The sequence below is a fragment of the Oreochromis niloticus genome, linkage group LG3 (genome assembly GCF_001858045.2).
Source record: "Oreochromis niloticus isolate F11D_XX linkage group LG3, O_niloticus_UMD_NMBU, whole genome shotgun sequence".
NCBI lineage: Eukaryota > Metazoa > Chordata > Actinopteri > Cichliformes > Cichlidae > Oreochromis > Oreochromis niloticus.
In genome coordinates this window covers 23,455,541-23,474,103 of record NC_031967.2, presented here as the reverse complement: position 1 = coordinate 23,474,103, position 18,563 = coordinate 23,455,541, and the positions used below count along the sequence as shown (strand labels likewise).

At 40.1% G+C, this 18,563-nt stretch overlaps 1 protein-coding gene across 2 annotated transcripts; it reads right to left on the bottom strand.

Moving 5' to 3' along the window:
• Window positions 1-1,549: 1,549 nt before the first annotated feature.
• Window positions 1,550-6,625, bottom strand: LOC109201286 (up-regulator of cell proliferation-like). 2 transcript variants are annotated; one of them, XM_025904178.1, is made up of 3 exons: window positions 6,487-6,625; window positions 4,707-4,818; window positions 1,550-4,595 (listed from the first exon to the last, which is right to left on the bottom strand). In XM_025904178.1, the coding sequence occupies exon 3, from the start codon at window positions 4,332-4,334 to the stop codon at window positions 1,758-1,760; it is 2,577 nt and encodes an 858-aa protein (XP_025759963.1). In that variant the 5' UTR covers window positions 4,335-4,595; window positions 4,707-4,818; window positions 6,487-6,625; the 3' UTR covers window positions 1,550-1,757. The 2 variants fall into 2 exon arrangements, with proteins under 2 accessions (XP_025759963.1, XP_025759964.1); XM_025904179.1 differs by lacking the exon at window positions 4,707-4,818 and having other exon boundaries at window positions 6,487-6,600.
• Window positions 6,626-18,563: the final 11,938 nt, after the last annotated feature.

The window sequence follows — 18,563 nt, the reverse complement described above, 5'->3', positions numbered from 1 at the left end:
TCTGAAAGCAGGTTCTGCTTTATATTGTTCAGCAAAGTCCCTGTTGTATTTTGTCATTATATATTTCCAGTAGTCTGATGCTTTGAGACTCTTATCTGGCTGAATAGCCCAGTCCTTATAAATTTTCTTGTATTTCTTATAAGGGTGCCATTCATTGTTTGTATGACTGCAACGAAATCTGTTGTCACTGATCACTGAGGATGAGCATATGTCAGTGACAAGTTGCTTTGTCCGCTCCCACCTGTATCTACCCAGACCTTCTGGTCTATGCAGTGAAGCAAAGTGCTCAGTATGGGCTTTTCCTCCTGCATCACAGGGAGCTTTGCAGAATGGACACTGTTTGCCACAACCAATCAATTTGTTGAAAAGCTCATTCTGTGGATTCACATGAAGATGTTGTAGTTTCATTTCAAAGGTAGATTCCTTTAATTTGTTTCTTAGGGTTTCTGCCATGTCATTCACAGATGTTGTGAGACAGTCAGCAAACTGTTCCTTGTCAGGTCTTGAGACTGAAGAAGTCACTTGGATGAGTGACGAAACGTTTCTCCCACAAAACGCTACGTCCAGATGAACAGATTCAACTTTTGGAGGTGTTCCTTGTCAGCATTGTTCAGTATCATGAAAGCACCAAGAGCATCCTGGGAAATGACCAGTTTATCACCAAGTTCTTTCCAAATATCTTCAACAAATTCATTTGAATCATCACTCTCTCTGGTTTTGGCCTCATTGATGGCAGAATTTATGCTGTGAATACATGACCACAGATGTTGGTCCTCAAACTCAAAAACTGTTGACTCATTTGCGAAGTGCTTCTTTACTTGATCGGGTATTCATGTTTTTACATACTTCTCATATGAGGAAATATAGCTGACATAATTTTGAAAATCCTCCTTGGAGAGCAAATCCAGTAAAATTGAATACTGGAAGGACATTCTTGTGCTGAACTGCTCGAGTTTCCTCATTTCATCAATGATATCAGGACCCAGGGAGCGATTAACAAAGTCTTCAACAGCAGGCTTCAAGCAGCGATTTGTGAATTCTTCTGCCTTCTTCTGACTCTGGTTTCGTTCATGAAACACATCTTTGAAATCCTCATGAAAATTTTCCTTGTTTTTAAGCAGACTTCTGTATGGGTCATTTTCTTCTAAGAAATCTTCGTGCATTCTCTGAAACTTTCTGGCTGCAAATCCACAGATGTGCTGTTTTAGAGAAACTTCAAACTCGATGTTTATTTTAACTTCTTGATTGGTTTTCAGCTTCTCATCAATCATGTGGAGGATCTCCTGGATGTAAGTGTCATGGTAATTGTTTTTTCTTTTCACTTGTTCGTCCACATATTCTGTGCAAGCATCTATTATGCTGTTAGCCAGATGTTGTGCAGCCATTATGGCATCTTGACCGAAAAACACTACTTTTTTGCCCCATGTTTAATTTTTTTGTAATTAAACATGGGGCAAGTCGTCAGTTGTCCATTTAAAAGATTCTTTTCCACAATCTTGCAGACTCCTTTGACTTAACTAATTTGCACGGCTCCCCTTATGTTTAAGATTATCTCTCAGATAGTAGGATACCCTGTTGGTGACATTTGAGGTTTTTTGTTTAGAGAAAGACAGTTTTTGTAAAGTTTCACTCCACATCTTCTCAGACTCTTTGTCCAACTCTGCATCTGTCATTTGGATGTTTTTCTTTTGACATTTATCAATTAATTGACGGACTGCTTTTTCAATCTCAATTGTTTTTGATTTTATCAATTTCTGTCATCCCCTGTCTAATTTCTGCTGCTGCAGAATGTAGAAACCAAAATTGTAAATTTTTGTTTCTGCATTTGTTACCCAGGTGTACATTTCTTTTCTGAATTCCCACTCCCATTTATTGAACTCTGTGCAGAGCTTCATGTATGCATCAGCTACGAGGCTGTTTCTGAAGCAGAAGATGAAGTTTTCATGCTTTACTGCATTCCACAGGCTTTTCACCCACTCTTTAAACTCTATGACATCATTAGCAGATGACTCACAGTTTCCCAGAAATTGGATGATGTTTTTCTTGAGCTCATATACAGCCTCACTGTATCCTGCATTAACTGGTGCCATTGGTGGGTTTCCATTCCACAGTCCAGGAATGTACCAGTTCCCAGTGTCTGGACTGTACTCCATCACATCAGTGAAGCTCTTGTTCCCCTCTTTCTTTTCCATTTTAGCTGCTGCCTGAGTCATCTCATTTAACTGATCCAGGAGCAGTTTCCTGTCTCGTAAGTTCTTGTCATGGGCTGAAACATCCGACACATTCTGGTGAACAAACTGACATTTAGGCTTTTTGCCCACCTCCTTCATCCTGAGAAAAGCATGCACAACTATTTGTAGGATGTCCTTCATTTCTGTTGAATTCTCCATTGCAATGTTGTCAATCGTGACATCACTCAGCCCCACAACAAGTGTTGCAAGCTCATTGTCGTGCTCATAGCTGTTGTCCAGTTGTGCAAGTTCTGGTGACTTTAAGCCCTCAGTGTCAATGATCACCATAAAGTCACAGTTTAGGACGTTTTTCACGTCTTCATTGATTTTGATGAGCAACATAAAGGCACCTCGAGTACATCGACCACTGCTGACTGCAAACTGCACTCCAAACATGGTGTTAAGGAGAGTGGACTTTCCTGTGCTCTGAACTCCAAGAACTGTGACTACTCGTATCTTTCTGTTTGGAGACACCAAGTCACTGAGCTGAGAGAGAACATCACTCACCCATCTGAGAGGGATGTTGGATGCATCTCCATCTACAAGCTCAAGAGGAAATCCATCAAGCAACAACTCTGCACACCATTTGGGCAGATGCTGAAATTGTTGACGTGATGGGTCTGTTTCTGGAAGAGACAGTGAAGCTTCATAGATCTGACCCATTTCACGGAAGAAGTGTTCAGTCCCCAGTGAGCTGCTGGAAATTTGTCTGTCAATTTCTTTGATCTCCTCTTTGTTCTCAGAGTTCTTGCATTTTTCTTTATATTTCTCCCTGAGTTCACACAGTTTCATATGAGACACATTATCGAGGTTCATTCGCATCCATTTCAGAAAATAAAACCTTTCTGTTCCTGACCTTGATATCCCTGTGATGAAGTTTGTCATAGCTGTTGACATCTCATAAGAGTTCTGCTTTTTCCGCAGTTCTTCTTTCTGTTTCTGAAGATCACTTCTGTAATTTTCTACATTTTTAGACCCAACATTTTGAAGTCGAAAGTCTTCCTTCTGTAACGAGGTCAGTGTTTCCCAAATTTGGCCTTGTCTGGGAAGCTCATTTTGTTTATATTTATGGATGTCTTGAATTTTTGCAGTGATGGTTTTTGCATTTTTCTTTGCAGTCTGGCACTCTGGAGCGTCTTCATCAACCACGATTCTCAGTTGATGAGCAATATCCACCATCTCCTCTATTTTCATCTTCAGCTCTGCTTTCTCAACCACATTTCTGACAGTTTTCCTCAAATCTTTTACAAAGTATGCTTCATTTTTCTGCTTTGTCTTAAAAATAATGTTATTATTGCTGAAGCCCAACTTGGTTGCCAGATTTTTCACAGTATCCAAATTGAAGCGCTTGCTCTCACAGTTACCGACCAAGAAGATCTGTGATTTTTTGTTCTGGCTTTTAAGCAGATTGATCACAGATTCAGACTCAGAATCCAAATGATCAAAGAAGACAAAAACTGCTGCAGATGTCTGACACAAAAAGGAGTATTGTGTTTCAAATGAAGCAATGTCTCCACGAAGGTTAGCTACAGCCACTGGCTGACTGAAAATATCAATGTTTGTGTTTCCACCAGGAAGATACCAAGTAATTTCAGTCAGGCCATTAGAAATTCTTCTTGGACTGTCACCACACTCCATGTTGTGGTGAACAAAGGTGTCATGGTACTGCTGATCATTGCTCAGAACCTTATTGAGAATCTCTGACTTGGACAAGGAGCACTCACCCAGTCTGACAAAAGAGACCATTGGAAGTTCAGAGAGAACGATTCTTTCTTCAATGAAGCTCTTTGACTGTGAAAGAGACTGAGGTCTGTACTTTTTAACAATGTCTCTCATGGCCCACAGCATGAGTGTGCACTGTCCTGTGTCACATTTAGAAAGCAGCAGAGGGACAGAGAACTGACACATGGACATTTTTAGTGCCATTTCCTGCTGTAGAAAACCATCAGAACACAGAAAGAGAGCAGTGATTACGTCGAGGGGGTTCACCATGTCCTCTGTGTTTGAATGGTTGATCATATTATCAAGATCTAAGTGTGTTCTCCCTGTTTCATCATCACTGTTTGACTCACACTCTGATGTACATTTCACATTAAGCATCATTACTTTCTTTAAAAAATACCAACAATAGACTGACCTTTGCTTTCATCCTTCATGTCTTCAGGAGTCTGGCTGGACTTTTGTTCCTCTAGTTTCAGGTTGTCTGGCTCTGAGCTGTCCATGTCTGTCAACTCTTGCTGAGTTTCCTCCTGTCTGCATGTAATCACTGTTTGCTCTCAGTTTCACCAGCAGGCGAGTCCAAATGCTGAGACACTAACTCACAGTCGATATTAAACAGTATTGTCTTGACGTGACAACAAGTAACTGTAGGGATAACAATAGTATAATATTAATATATTAATGGTTTTATTTACAGAAGTCACATCATATCATGTCCTTCTGCTGTGGCAATAGAAAGCATAAAGCTGACTTTACCTCCTGTAAGCATCTGCTGAAAGTCATTCCTGCAGCTAGAACTTGGTACTGATGGAGGATCATTTATTTCCTCACAGTATAGCTCAACAGCTAAATCTTTATCATTGTTTTCCTTTTTTACAAATGATAATAAAAAGAGAAAAAAACATCAAAATACATTATTGCAAACACATCTCAAGAGAACAATATCTCCGTTTCTCCCCTTATCTCACCAACAATTTGAGTACTTTTAATAACATAAGCAATAGAAAGCAAACGAGTAAAACCCTGAGCATGATTTTCATGGTCATTTGCAGCCCTGTGCCCTAAAACATGTGGTTCACAAAACAATTGTTTTGTGTTAATAAGGGTTTTGAATTGTGGTTTTTAACTATTTTTGTCCTTTAATACAGTATGAATTTAAAAGCGTGGGGTTAACAGCCTGCCTGCACCCAAGTGATGTTCTATTATTAGACTTCAGGTCGAGTGACATTAACAAACACCATGTTCATACATTGTCCATAAGTGCACTTGCACCAGGACAAACTAGGTCACAGGTTGACGATCGATTTTTTCATTATATCATCGGATCTGTGGCCATATGTTCTGCACACTTGATTGAAAAGCTGAGCTGAGCCGTCAGAATGTGGCTCGGCCAGTAGCTCAATAAAACATAACGTTTTTCTGCTTCTGCACTATTGGCAATAAAATTGTTGTACTATTACTGTTGATAAGTCACTTCCTTTCAATTCCTCAGGCAGTGTAGAGCAGCAGGGATTCTGACCACTCCTCTTACACTGTTAGATGAACACATTATTTTTCACTCAGGATCATGTGATTTCTTGTAAAGGTGTATAGTGCCTCCTTTCCTTTCATTCTGTAAAGCAGTGCAGTGGACCTTAGGTGTGGTACAAACTGTTAGTTGAACACTTTCAATTTTACTCAAGTTCATGTGGTTTCTTATACAGCTTTTATAGTAATTTGCAAAATTGTCAAAACCTACTTTTTAAAAAACTGTTGTTATGCGGTTTTTAAGCTTTTGTGGGTGAGCGAGAGACATGTTATGTGTTATTTTAGACATTTGTACATACAGACAGGTTTTTGAAAGTCAAAATGATCAGATTCGTGAAGCTGAACTTAATAAATTGTGCGTAAATGATCAGTATTTATTCAGGTTTGGATGTATGCATTCGTGAAATGCTTTTACATGTGTTCCTTAGTAATTGTGTGGGAAGTGAAGCACACGTGTGTGAGTCTTCAAAGGTGACATAGAAATCATTGTACACATTTGTAAAGCTTGGTTTACACTTGTGGATCATTTCACATGCGTTTTAATTTAAAGTAGGCCTGCACATGACAGCTCTGCTCTACTCTTTAAAGTGTTTGTGAAACAGTTCTTTCAAGTAAAACTCTCTTCTCCTTATCTTATTATTCTTGTATTAAGTATATGCATCCTGTCCGATTTGGATAGTTTTCTATCCAATTTCATCTGACTTGTGACCTGTTATTGTTCTATACCAACCCCAAAATGCACATAATGCAATTTAGTCAGCACAGTGTGTTAGACTAATGTGTGCTGAAGCATACTTCTTCTTAACCCAATAATCAGACTGTAAGTCTACAAAGAATGAAAGCCTTTCTTGAGAAATCTTTTGCTTATTGCAGACTAGACTATTGCATTGATAATCACTGAGAAAAGCAGCTTGGTGAATTCACTAGTTAACATCTGGTCTTCCTTATCATCCACATAACAGAAACATCCCTATGAAAAATAAATAAATAAAAGTATTAAACAACCTACCGAAATGGAAGAGATTTGTCGGTCTAACTCAGTCTGCTTCTGCACTATTGGCAGTACGATTGTTTTCCTGTTTCTGTAGACAAGTCGCTTCCTTTGAATTCCTCAGACAGTGTAGTGCAGCCAGTATTCTGACCACCACTTTTATACTGTTAAATGAACACTTTCATTTTTACTCAAGATCCTGTGATTTCTCGTAAAGGGGTGAGGTGCCTCACTTACTTTCATTTTGTAAGGCAGTGTAGTTAGATTCAAGATTCAAGATTCTTTATTTGTCACGTGCATGGTTATACAGGTATAACAGGCAGTGAAATGTGACCTGATACGCTCCTCGACTGTGCAAAAAAAAAAAAAGTGGTGGTGGTTAGTGGCAGTTTTTGATATGGGCGACATGGGCCGTAGCATCATGGTGGGGGTGGCGTCAGGGGCATTGGCAAAAGAGTTGCTTGCACCCAATGTTCCCTCTAATTTTTCATGTGTCTGAGTGAACACACAAACTCCCTGAGTGATCCCTTGGACCACTGTGAGCGACATCAGACGATTCGAATCCATCCAAGTTACATGGTTTATTAAAATAATCAAATTACGGCATTTACATGTTACTTTTAATTAACTGCTTTAGCCCACTTACAATGAAAATTTAAAAAACTTGTTCATGACCTGTGTAGTATGTTAACACTATTGGAAGTAAAAGTAACTTGAACTCCAATTTTGAAAACACAACTTTCTTTCTTTCTTTTTTATAAAGCTGACTTGTGTTATGAGTCTGTGGTCTGGGAGAGAGTCCTGTAACTCTCTGTCTGCAAAATACAGTATATAATGACCAATGTTGGGCAATTAATTATATAGTTACTTTTTTTAAAAAGTAACTGAGTTATGCAAACAACAAAGTTTCTTGCAGCTGTTTACCTAAAAATGCAGCCAAGGTGTTTTTTAAACAAACATTTCAAACTATTTACAGAGCAATCAGCTGTTCTGCATCAAATTTGATGCCACACAAATTATTTGTGCCACTCCAAAAAATAATTTCTGTCCACTATGAGATAAAGGAGAACAACAGCCTGATACCTGCAGGCCTGACAACAGGAGATGATGTCGCCTCATTGTTCTGACACACACAACAAAACTATTGACTACACTACACACTAACTACACAAGATTTGCGCTAAATGTCGCAAATCTCTCACATCTCAAAACACTGTAGTCACTCCTAAAACTTCCCCCTTCCTAAACAACTAAATGCCATGTTGCCATATCATGTTTTGATTGGTGCTTTTTGATGGTACATTTTTCAACCAATAGGAAAGGGTGGGGGGTTTTTTGGTTTTGTCTTTGCTCACAGGCGGAGAGTACTTTCGAGCGTTTTCCTTATAAAACGCCATTTTTACTGTTTTAGTATTCAGGAAGAAAACCAAACATTGCATATATTTTTATCATAACTCTCGTTTTACGTGGCCTATCAACACAATTTAAAAACTGGTATAAAGTCCACACTTTTCCCGTGAGTTGTTCCGTCTGTCCTGCTCACATCTCCAATGGTTGTACACGTTGTCATTAACCCAGTTTTGAGTTCCTGGGGAGGGGACTCAAAACTGGATTATATCCCCAGACGCCTTAACGCCCACTCACATCCTGGGCCATCTGACCTCAGGAATTCACATGACAAGGTGGGGCCAGGTTTCACAATGAGCTCACCCGAAACCCTGGCTGATTAGGTCCCACACCCGCTTTCACACCTTGGCTCATGTGATTAGAGGATCATCAGGGGGTCCTGTGTCCCTCTTTGGGGGGATACTTCCACTGGGTTTAAATCTGGGACTCTCGGCCATTTGACCTTAGAACTGAAGAAGCTTCTCGGATGAGAGGTGAAACGTCTTCAAGCAACTTAAAGAAGTCCAGACGCTTTTCTTTGCAAATTCCTTTGACTACGATGACCTGGATGACTGAGAACCTTCACAGACGTGTGTGTGTGACAAAAACTGCTGCCGATGTCTGACACAAAAAGGAGTATTGTGTTTCAAATGAAGCAATGTCTCCACGAAGGTTAGCTACAGCCACTGGCTGACTGAAAATATCAATGTTTGTGTTTCCACCAGGAAGATACCAAGTAAAGTGGCCTGCTTTTTGATGAAAATTGTCTGGAAAGGTTGGCCAGAATAAGTCAGAAAAGTTTGTCACATTCACAGGGCTTCATCACACCAACACTAGACACAAATTCTAGATGAGAAACTGAGATTAGAGTTTCTAAGAATCTCAAAGAGTTTGAAAAAGAATTATGACTGAGGATATGCACATACTGTCAGTGGGACTCTCCACCATAAGGGAAATTGCTAACAAACACCCTCAACTGCATCAGTCCCCAATAATTTCACACATTTTTTTTAACTATATAAAGGGCGCTTGAAGAAATTCAGATTACAGCCTCCCCACTCATTTGATTCCTCAGAATGCATCCTCACTACAACCAGCCAGCTCTTCCACTGAGCCTGTGAGTCTCTCTCATGAGCCCAAGGGTGCTGCACTGCTTGAGCCGGAATTTGAGATTTCTGAAGGTCCCGCACAACATATCCAATATCCAACTCAGATACTCTCATGTTGCCTGAGCCCATGGGTCTCCCAATCGTTTCCCAAGCATCCTAATTGTTTTGGAATTCATGTTCATTTTTACTTACTTTTTTTGTGTGTAGGGTTAACAGCAGACTGACTTTTGCTTTTGTTCTTTGTGTCTTCAGGAGCCTGACTGGACTTATAGAATAACAGAAACACATATAAAAATCTATTATTTTTATGTGTTGCTCCGGGTTATTTGGTATGTTTCTCTCTGAAAGTAATGAGAGGCAAGCCTTTAACTAATTTGAGCACTTTCATGAACATAAGCTATAAAAACCAAATGAGTGAAATTGGAGAGAAAAAGCTGAGCATGATTTTCCTACTCATTTACAGTAGTTTCTGTTTGGGGTAGGCATTCTATTGGGCGTATCCATGTCTTGTTAACAATGGCTAGACTTGATAAGCCAATGTTTGAAACTATGTATGAAACTTTTAAGAACTTGTTTAGCATGTTAGTAATGAAAGGATTGATTACAGAGAGTGAAACTTCTGCCATGTCTGGTTTAGCCAAACAGACAAGTTCAACAGTTGCCAACACTATCAGATGAACATTTCTCAGAAATCACTTGGTTGCCTCAATGTTCAAAGTTTCCATTAGACCACATTTATTTTTCATGGATATTAAATCCTGCTGTAGACACATACAGTTAACCATGTCACACTGTGCTTAAGATTTAATTCAGCTGTTTTTTCTTGTGAAGATTTTTTAATTGTCATGGTTCTGGGTCAATTTTGACCCAGCTTTTTCTGTTTCGGTTTTGTTTTTCTAAATATATGAATTGTTTGGGTTTTTGAGTTGTGCTGCTTTGATTTTGTATTAAGGGTTATTCTTGGTTTTCTTCTCTTTACTTTATTTGGTGTTCTGGCCTTCAGTTTAAGTCACTGTCTCCTCTGTTTTGTGTCATATCTTCCTGTCTCTCTCAGTGTCAAGTTTGCGTTTTTGTGAATTGTTTCTTATTTCCTGTTTTACTTTGAAAGTTCATGTCTCATGTCAGTGTGTTCAGTTTTACCTCTTCCCTGTCTCGTTAGCCTAATTTCTCCCAGCTGTGTCTCCCTCCTGTTGCCCATTCACTGATTACTCCCCTGTGTATATAAGCCCTGCGTTTTCCTATGCTCTCTGTCGTGTCGTACCCTCAACTTGCTGTGTGTTTGTCCAGTCCAGTCCAGTCCAGTCCAGTCCAGTCCAGTCCAGTCCTCCAGCGCCTCTGTTTAGAGTCTTGTTTTGTTTTTGCAAGTAGTGGCCTAATGAAGCTTTCTGAAGCATTGAAGCTTGATGTGAGTGAAGTTGGCCCCTCCACATTACCCAAATCCAACAAAAGTGGTATCAAACGTTTGTGCTACGTTTGTGCTGGTTTGTGCTGCTAAAATTGTCGTTTGTGCTGCTATCATTTCAAAAATATTAATAAAATAATGTCCTGATGCGTGCTCAATCATCCAGGTAAGTAAAAAGGTTGATTCTGTTCATCTGTACATTTTCAGTGGGAGAAACGTTTTGTCACTCATCCAAGTGACTTCTTCAGTCTCAGCTGACTGCAGGTTTCCCCAACCTTATAAACAGTACATTTGCACAGTGAATGAAACTAGCACCACTGAATGAACAATGGGCTGGGGGGTTAGTTCCATGATTGTTAGTATGCAGATTCTTATGACCATTGTTCAACGACTACTAATCAAAGACACAGATTCTCGAATGGCCATGAGTACCATTCACAGAGAGTTGGGGAATGGCTGCAATCACAGCATTGTAAGATGGCGAAAGATGTACCCTTGGTCCCCCCTTCTCGATTCAGAGATGGTCAGCATCCTGCCAGCCTGATGGACGAAGCTGTCTCTCAGTCTGCGGGTTCTGGCCCGGAGGCTCTTCAGTATCCTTCCTGATGGCAGCAAACTGAAGAAGCTGTTGAAGGGATGAGTGGAGTCACCTGTAATGGAGAGGACTTTCCGGATGAGGCAGGCACAGTAGATCTCCTGGGGAGGGAGGCAAGAGAGGTCCCCACAATCCTCTCCGCTGCTCTCACTACCCGTTGTCATTTTTTTCCTGCAGGACCCAGTGCAGGAGTCATACCACACAGTGATGCAGTTGGTGAGGATACTCTCAATGGTGCCTCTGTAGAAGGTGCTCATAATGGGGCAGCTTCATCATTTTCAGACCCCCGCTGTTTCTCGCTACTCAGCTTAAATATGATATATAAGTCACTCGGATAACTAAAAAATGTAATTGTTTGGCTTTTTTCTGTGTTTTATTTGTTCCGGAGTAAATCGGTTGGCTGAGATTAGATTAGATTAGATTAAATAAAACTTTCGCAGGGCTCTAGTTACAGAACCATGTGGGGTTGCTGGGAATGAAAGTGCAGCACATCTCTCCAAACATTACACACACACACACACCCTTTTTACCCACTAGGTGTCTGCCCCCTCTGCCCCCTTTAATGGTTGCACCATATGGGACGACTGCTGTGCCTGGGGAAATGTTACACATAAAAATCACAGACTACGACTAAAACGAATTATCAGAGCTGAAAAGTAATGACTTTTCAGCTCCCCGATCTCCATTCTGGTTGTTTCCTGCTTCTACCTTTGTGCTCAGACTAGAACCTCTGTCTGAGGGGCTTTTGACCTTCTTTACAGTTAAACAACTAATCTTCCGGGGCGGGCGATTCTCTGCGCTCTTCTCTTCTTTCTTCAACGTCAGGGGTTAGACTACCCTTCAGTTCGTTGCATAGATTAGGGGATTTATTCTGCCCCTATGTCAAAGATCTATTTGTTCTGGGGTCACATCTGTGTCCCCCTTTTTTTTGGCCAGACCCTCCTTGGTCTGGTGCTTCTGGATTTCCGCCAACCCCTTTGTGGTTATTGCTGTGGTTCTGGGGTCCATCCTCTTGTGACTAGCAGGAGCCCAAACGGCATGGCCCTTGACCCCAATTGCTGTCTTGGCAGTCTGTGTCTGTCTCTGCTGCGAAGGATCCTCATATCTTCGTGACCTCGTCCGGTGTCTGCTCCTACCTCTGTAAGAGACAGTAAAGGAAAACACCTCTCTGCCTAGCCTCAATCGTCTAATTTTATTATCCATTGTTCTTCTAGTGATTCAAAGTTGGTTTAGAATATCATGTTCGGGACTCTCTGACCTAGAGAATTTGTCTAATTATTATCTATGTGTGTAAGCGTGTTTGCATTTACCCCTCTGCACTCTAAGTCATTTCCTACAATATATCAGTCCGGACAGTCACACCGAACGAAGCTTATGACCTTCTGAAGGCTGAGTGTCAACTCTTATGAGCACATTTGCAATGTGTGTATGAAAATGATTATAACCACTTATTTTAGTAAAAGAGATCAAAAAAAGAAATCAAACATCTTCCCTCCTTTCACAAAGCATGTGTTTCAGTCAGCCTGCTGACACACAGTTTCCCCTCCAATGTGATACTCTGCTTCTCATGAACACAGGCATTTTATCCTCTAAACGCGATTCCATTTATTTTAATCATTAAAGCTTAAAAGTCATAAAAGTCAAAAAGTCATAAAAATGATCACGGAAACTATTGTATCATGTTAAACCTGGAATACCCCCCTTTTTTTGACACACTCCCATGTGTCAATTCACCGGAGCTAGAAATGAAAAGAAAGCATTAGTAACATCCAAAGTTCCCTCTAAGCTGAGCGCGTGTGCAATTGCGCACTGCTGGAACGGTACCTGCGCAAAGAAAATCTGTGTTGCGCCAAAAAAAAACAAAAAACAAAAAAAACCTAACCTGAATTGAAATGAAAACTTTAACAATTCTGTTTTGCAGTGTTAGTCAGTAAGTGACTGGCTCCTCCTGTATGGGATTAGAATGATGCCACCTTATCCTATAGTCCAGCCAATAATGCAATTCACATTCGTATATATGCAGCTAATCAACGTCGTTGACAGGCTATGACAGCGTCCTTATGTGCCGACACCGGTGTTTTAGCTAGCAAAGCGGCTGATGTGGAGTAAAGCCACATTAATGACAACGTGGAGATGTGAGCAGGACAGACAGAACAATTGACGGAAAAAGTGTGGACTTTATACCAGTTTTTAAATTGTGTTGATAGGCCACGTAAAACTAGAGTCATGACAACAAGGCATTTAGTTGTTTAGGAAAGGGGGAAGTTTTAGGAGTGACAGCGAAGTTTTGAAATGTGAGAGGTTTGCAACGTTTAGTGTGTTTGGAGTCTAAAGTTAGTGTGTTGTCTTGTATAGTTAGTGTGCAGTGAAGTCAATAGTTTTGTTGTGTGTGTCAGAACAATGAGATGACTGCTGAATGTTACAGGTGTTACAGCAATGATACATCTCCTGTTGTCAGGCCTGCAGGTATCAGGCTGTTGTTCTCCTTTATCTCATAATGGACAGAAATTATTTTTTGGAGTGGCACAAATAATTTGTGTGGCATCAAATTTGATGCAGAACAGCTGATTGTTCTGTAAATAGTTTGAAATGTTTATTTAAAAAAACCCACCTTGGCTGCATTTTTAGGTAAACAGCTGCAAAAAACTTTGTTGTTTGCATAACTCAGTAACTTTTTTGAAGAAGCAACTATATAATTAATTGCCCAAAATTGCTCATTATATACTGTATTTTGCAGACAGAGAGTTACAGGACTCTCTCCCAGACCACAGACTCATACTCATAATACAGGACTTCCAGAGCTGTTGGTGAACATGAAAGTACAATCACTCATGACAAAGTTACTTTTTTTTTTTCCACCATCATGTATTTTGCGCTGGAGACTGAACTGAAAGTGACACTGGAGGCCCTGGAGACTGAACTGAAAGTGACACTGGAGGCCTTGGAGACTGAACTGAAAGTGACACTGGAGGCGCTGGAGCCTGAACTGAAAGTGACACTGGAGGCGCTGGAGCCTGAACTGAAAGTGACACTGGAGGCCCTGGAGACTGAACTGAAAGTGACACTGGAGGCGCTGGAGCCTGAACTGAAAGTGACACTGGAGGCCCTGGAGACTGAACTGAAAGTGACACTGGAGGCGCTGGAGCCTGAACTGAAAGTGACACTGGAGGCCCTGGAGACTGAACTGAAAGTGACACTGGAGGCACTGGAGCCTGAACTGAAAGTGACACTGGAGGCCCTGGAGACTGAACTGAAAGTGACACTGGAGGCGCTGGAGACTGAACTGAAAGTGACACTGGAGGCGCTGGAGCCTGAACTGAAAGTGACACTGGAGGCCCTGGAGACTGAACTGAAAGTGACACTGGAGGCGCTGGAGCCTGAACTGAAAGTGACACTGGAGGCCCTGGAGACTGAACTGAAAGTGACACTGGAGGCCCTGGAGACTGAACTGAAAGTGACACTGGAGACTGAGTGGGGAGCGAGTGAGCTGCTGACACTGGTGACAGAGCTGAGAGTGGCTGCTGGGCAGCAAACTGAGCTGGAAGTGACTGCTGGGCAGGTGTATTGCTGTTCGTATTGCTATCCGCCGCACAAACACAGCCCCTGAATAAATAGTCCCACAGTTCGAAAAAGAAACAGAGTCCTCACTCACAACAGCCGGCGATTTAGAAGGCTGTGGTGAAGGGGATAGAAGGGGATAATATGACACATATTTTGTGGTGCCTTTTAATGATATGTGGTCATTATTAAAGAGGAAACAAGAACAGGAAGCTTGATCCCAGGTTCTGTCCATTTTCATAACAAGTGACAGCACAGAGATCTGTTATCGTGAGAATGTGGGGGTTTTTTATCATAAAGATTGTGATGTGAAGTATCAGCAGTATGTTAAAGTGTCACTACAATAATGCTGCTGGGAGAAAAAGGTGCTTTTTAGAGATGTTTTTAACAGAAGGCTTAAAGCACAAAAACTTTAATTTTTGTTTGAAGAACTGAACAACTAGAGCTAGTCTGTAGTAAGGACATTGTATTTTGATAGACTCAGTGATTGTCCCTGTGAATGCTTGAAACGCATGCTGCTCTTGACAGTCGTTCACAACTCACCATTCTTCTGACATGATCTGCTCAGCATCTTCACCTAAAGTGGAAAGTTGAAAACTTATCACTTAGAACTGTCTGCTAAGAAGTTGAAACCATTCAAGATTCTTTGCAAGTTTCCAAATTTTCCAGCAAGCCACCTAGCACTTTTAGACCATACGTACCTCGTATTGTCTCTTCAAAGGAAATACAAGCATCTCCATTTCTGCTTGTAGGTTCTGATCATACCCACCTTATTACTCCTATTGCTCCTCCTGTCGTCAGACATGGCCCTTATGGGATCCTGCAGCAGTCAAAACCCGTTTAGGACAGACACTCCATGGTTCTATCACAGAAGTCCAACCTCAGAACTGTTTTTAGTTTTCCTGCAGATGAACTGTGCTATCATGTTGAAAAACTATGGTAACTTGACACTTTACCTGTGAAAACTTAACAGATCAAAGCAGGACAAGCAAACCTTAAAACTCCTTGAACAGGACACAGAAAGGGTTCAAGTCAAAAGTGTCAATCATTAAGCCACCTTTCTTTGAAGGTTGGCTAATTCACACAGAAACAGGAGGACTTCTCCATTTACTGTCCATTTTATTATAAGTGTCTCTACATAGGATGGCAGCTCTTTTAACTCTAAACCTCAGCACAGCATGTTTAAGGTCTGTTTCCTTGCCACATTTCACAGGCCAAATATTTTGAGCGCTGTCTATTCGTTTTTTCCTAAAATGTTTAGGTGCATTTGGCTTCACACTGCTTTGATAGAAAACTGATGTCATGTAACATAGACGAAGGTTAGCTAAATTTAACATTTACATTTTTTCGTTATGCTAACATTTGTTTCGCAGGATATTTGAAGTGATTAAAACCCCAGTACATTTGAAAGTTTCTTTCCGGACTGCTTCGTTTTGACCGGCTGCTATTTTTTCCCAAATATTTTTTCAAATGTTAGATTCGCATTGAATCCTGGGATAGGGTGGGCAACAATGATACACTTGACCAGTCCTTCAAATCTGGGAAAAAGAAGGACGCATTTGTGGGCCACAAATGGGCACCCTTTGTTGCCTCGCTGTGACATAATTTGCCTACACCTTGCGTATCGGACTTGCAGACTTGAGAATTGAGAAACAGCCCATCAGTCGATGGTTAGGTGCGAGTCAAGTACAAAAAAGCAACAAACATTTTAGTCCAAAAGGATCGTCGCATGGACTTCATTTGTAAGTGGGAGAAAGGACTGGCTCAATTCATGGCAGCAGCAGCTAGTAGTGGCACTTCTGGTCTGCCGTAGCAACTAGTCCTGCAACTACTCCACCAGATGTGCACTTGTTGTGATGTTTATACAATCTTTGTTCAACTTAAACTCAAGACTTATTATAAAAACTGCTAAAGACATTAAAGGTATTCTAATTGTAACCCCTACATATAGACCTGTTTTTTTTTTCGCCTTATACTATTATTTCCAACACCTCTTGAAAACACTGATTTTCTGTAGTCCAGTGAATGCAACATAAGCACGCTACTGCATTAAGCTAGACAAGGCAGAGGAAGACATTCGATATAAAATAAGTGTTAGAATGTACCTTTAACAATCTCTAACTTGAAGTTATGTACTTTTCGGAGCCTTTTATGTGTTTTGCTCTCGACCAAACCAGGTGGAGCGTGTGTTTGTTTCTTGGAAACTCCGGTGAATTACTAAAAATGACAAGTTAGCAGGAAAACCTATGCTAATTTTAAACGTGGTAACTACTCTGTATTGTCTAAAAAAGCTAAAACCAGTTGGAGTACTTGAACTGTGTGTGAAATGGAGTGTTATATTTTTATTTCATTGTCTATTTGATTAGGCACTTTCACAAATGCACCAAATTAATGCAAGATGCACTTTTATTTTAGTTGTACATGTTATTCAGTGCCTTTTCTGCACTTTGTCATTTCAGTTATGAGTTATTTTATATAAATGAGTTGTTTATATAATAATAATTTATATAATTATATAATTAAGTTAAAACATTTCATGATTTGATTACACATGCCTTAAAAAGGGGTGTATAAATATATTTGAATGCTCTAAAGAAATATAAATTGAATTCATAGAAACAGAAACAATGTTAGAACAACAGTGTACTTGACTTTGAAAACTTTATGAGATCTCATTTTATTTAGAAACAACTGTTAAGAACTATTTTGTTCATTGCTCTGTACCAGAGGCGGAGGCAGACATTTGATACACCCGGGGCTTTGCCCTAAAGGATAGTATGCATGTGGGATTTGGGGGGGGGGGGGGTTGAAATGACTGAAAGATTATTAGGCTCTGTTTTGAGTTTTGTTCAAAAAAGAATGACTTCATATAGGGAAAAATATATATCACATATGCAGGACACTTTAAACTAGTTTTTTAATTAAGCAGCAAGGCAGAGCAAAGTTGGGGCTGTATCAAGACACGAGGACTAAACCCCAATTCAACCAGACCCAGAACTGATCCGGAATTAAAACAGGACTACAACAGTTCAAAATCAGGACTACTTAGGACTTAACCAAAACAGAACCAGAATCACAACTAGATGATAGTAGCACTAAAAGTCATCATAGACCTGCACTACACTTATTTTTTATTTCTACCAAAGTCCACTATTTAGATTCAGAAAAGTTTATATAATTATTTAGTCTTGTTGTGCAAACAAACCTGCATAACTTAATAAATATAGAATTTGAAAAATAACAAACCTAAAAAGAAACACTAGGTACGAGATACATGAGTACCTATGATACGGTGATACTTTTGGTAAACAACCATGTAACTAACAGGTCTGTCTCACCTGCTCTTGTTCCATCTCTGTTCTGTCCTCATTCTCCATCCCCCTCTCTGTTCCTCTCTCTCTCCCTCTCTGTTCCTCTCTCTCCATCTTTGTGCTGACAATCATCAAATATACAGTTGAAACCAGATATTTACACACTCTTCAGATAAAAACAAAAACACGTTTTTAATTGTAACATCAAATCAGACTAAATGTTTCTTTTTTTTAGATTGATAAATATAAAAAACATATTTATTAACTTTAAGAGTAAAGAGAGAAACTATCTGTATTTCTTAATTGTAAATGGCACCAAATTGTATTCAAAATTGAGCCACACTTATGGAAAATTCTTTTCCTGGTGTTTTGGTTGATATCTCTTGATTTTCCCATTTCAAAGAAACAGGCTCTGTGTTTTGCCTTATATGCATCCACAGGTGTGCCACCAATTTACTCACATGGACTCTACTAACCTATCAGAAGCTTCTTAAGCTCAGAATGGAATCGTCTGGAGTTTTCTTATTAATTAACAATAAACTTAGTGTATATGTACTCCTAAATTTGATGAAAGTGATAAAAACAGCTCTGTCTCTCTTTATTCTGACATTTAACTAATTCAAAAGATATTTCAATATTTATTTATCCAAAACAAAACAAGTTTACTCTAACTTCAGTTCTCCTCTGTCTGCCTGGCTCCGTTTCTCCAACAGCGCACTCGCAGGCAGCAGCTA

Coding starts and splice junctions, on each gene's coding strand:
- LOC109201286 (XM_025904178.1), bottom strand. CDS start 4,334: ATGATGCTTAATGTGAAATGTACATCAGAGTGTGAGTCAAACAGTGAT.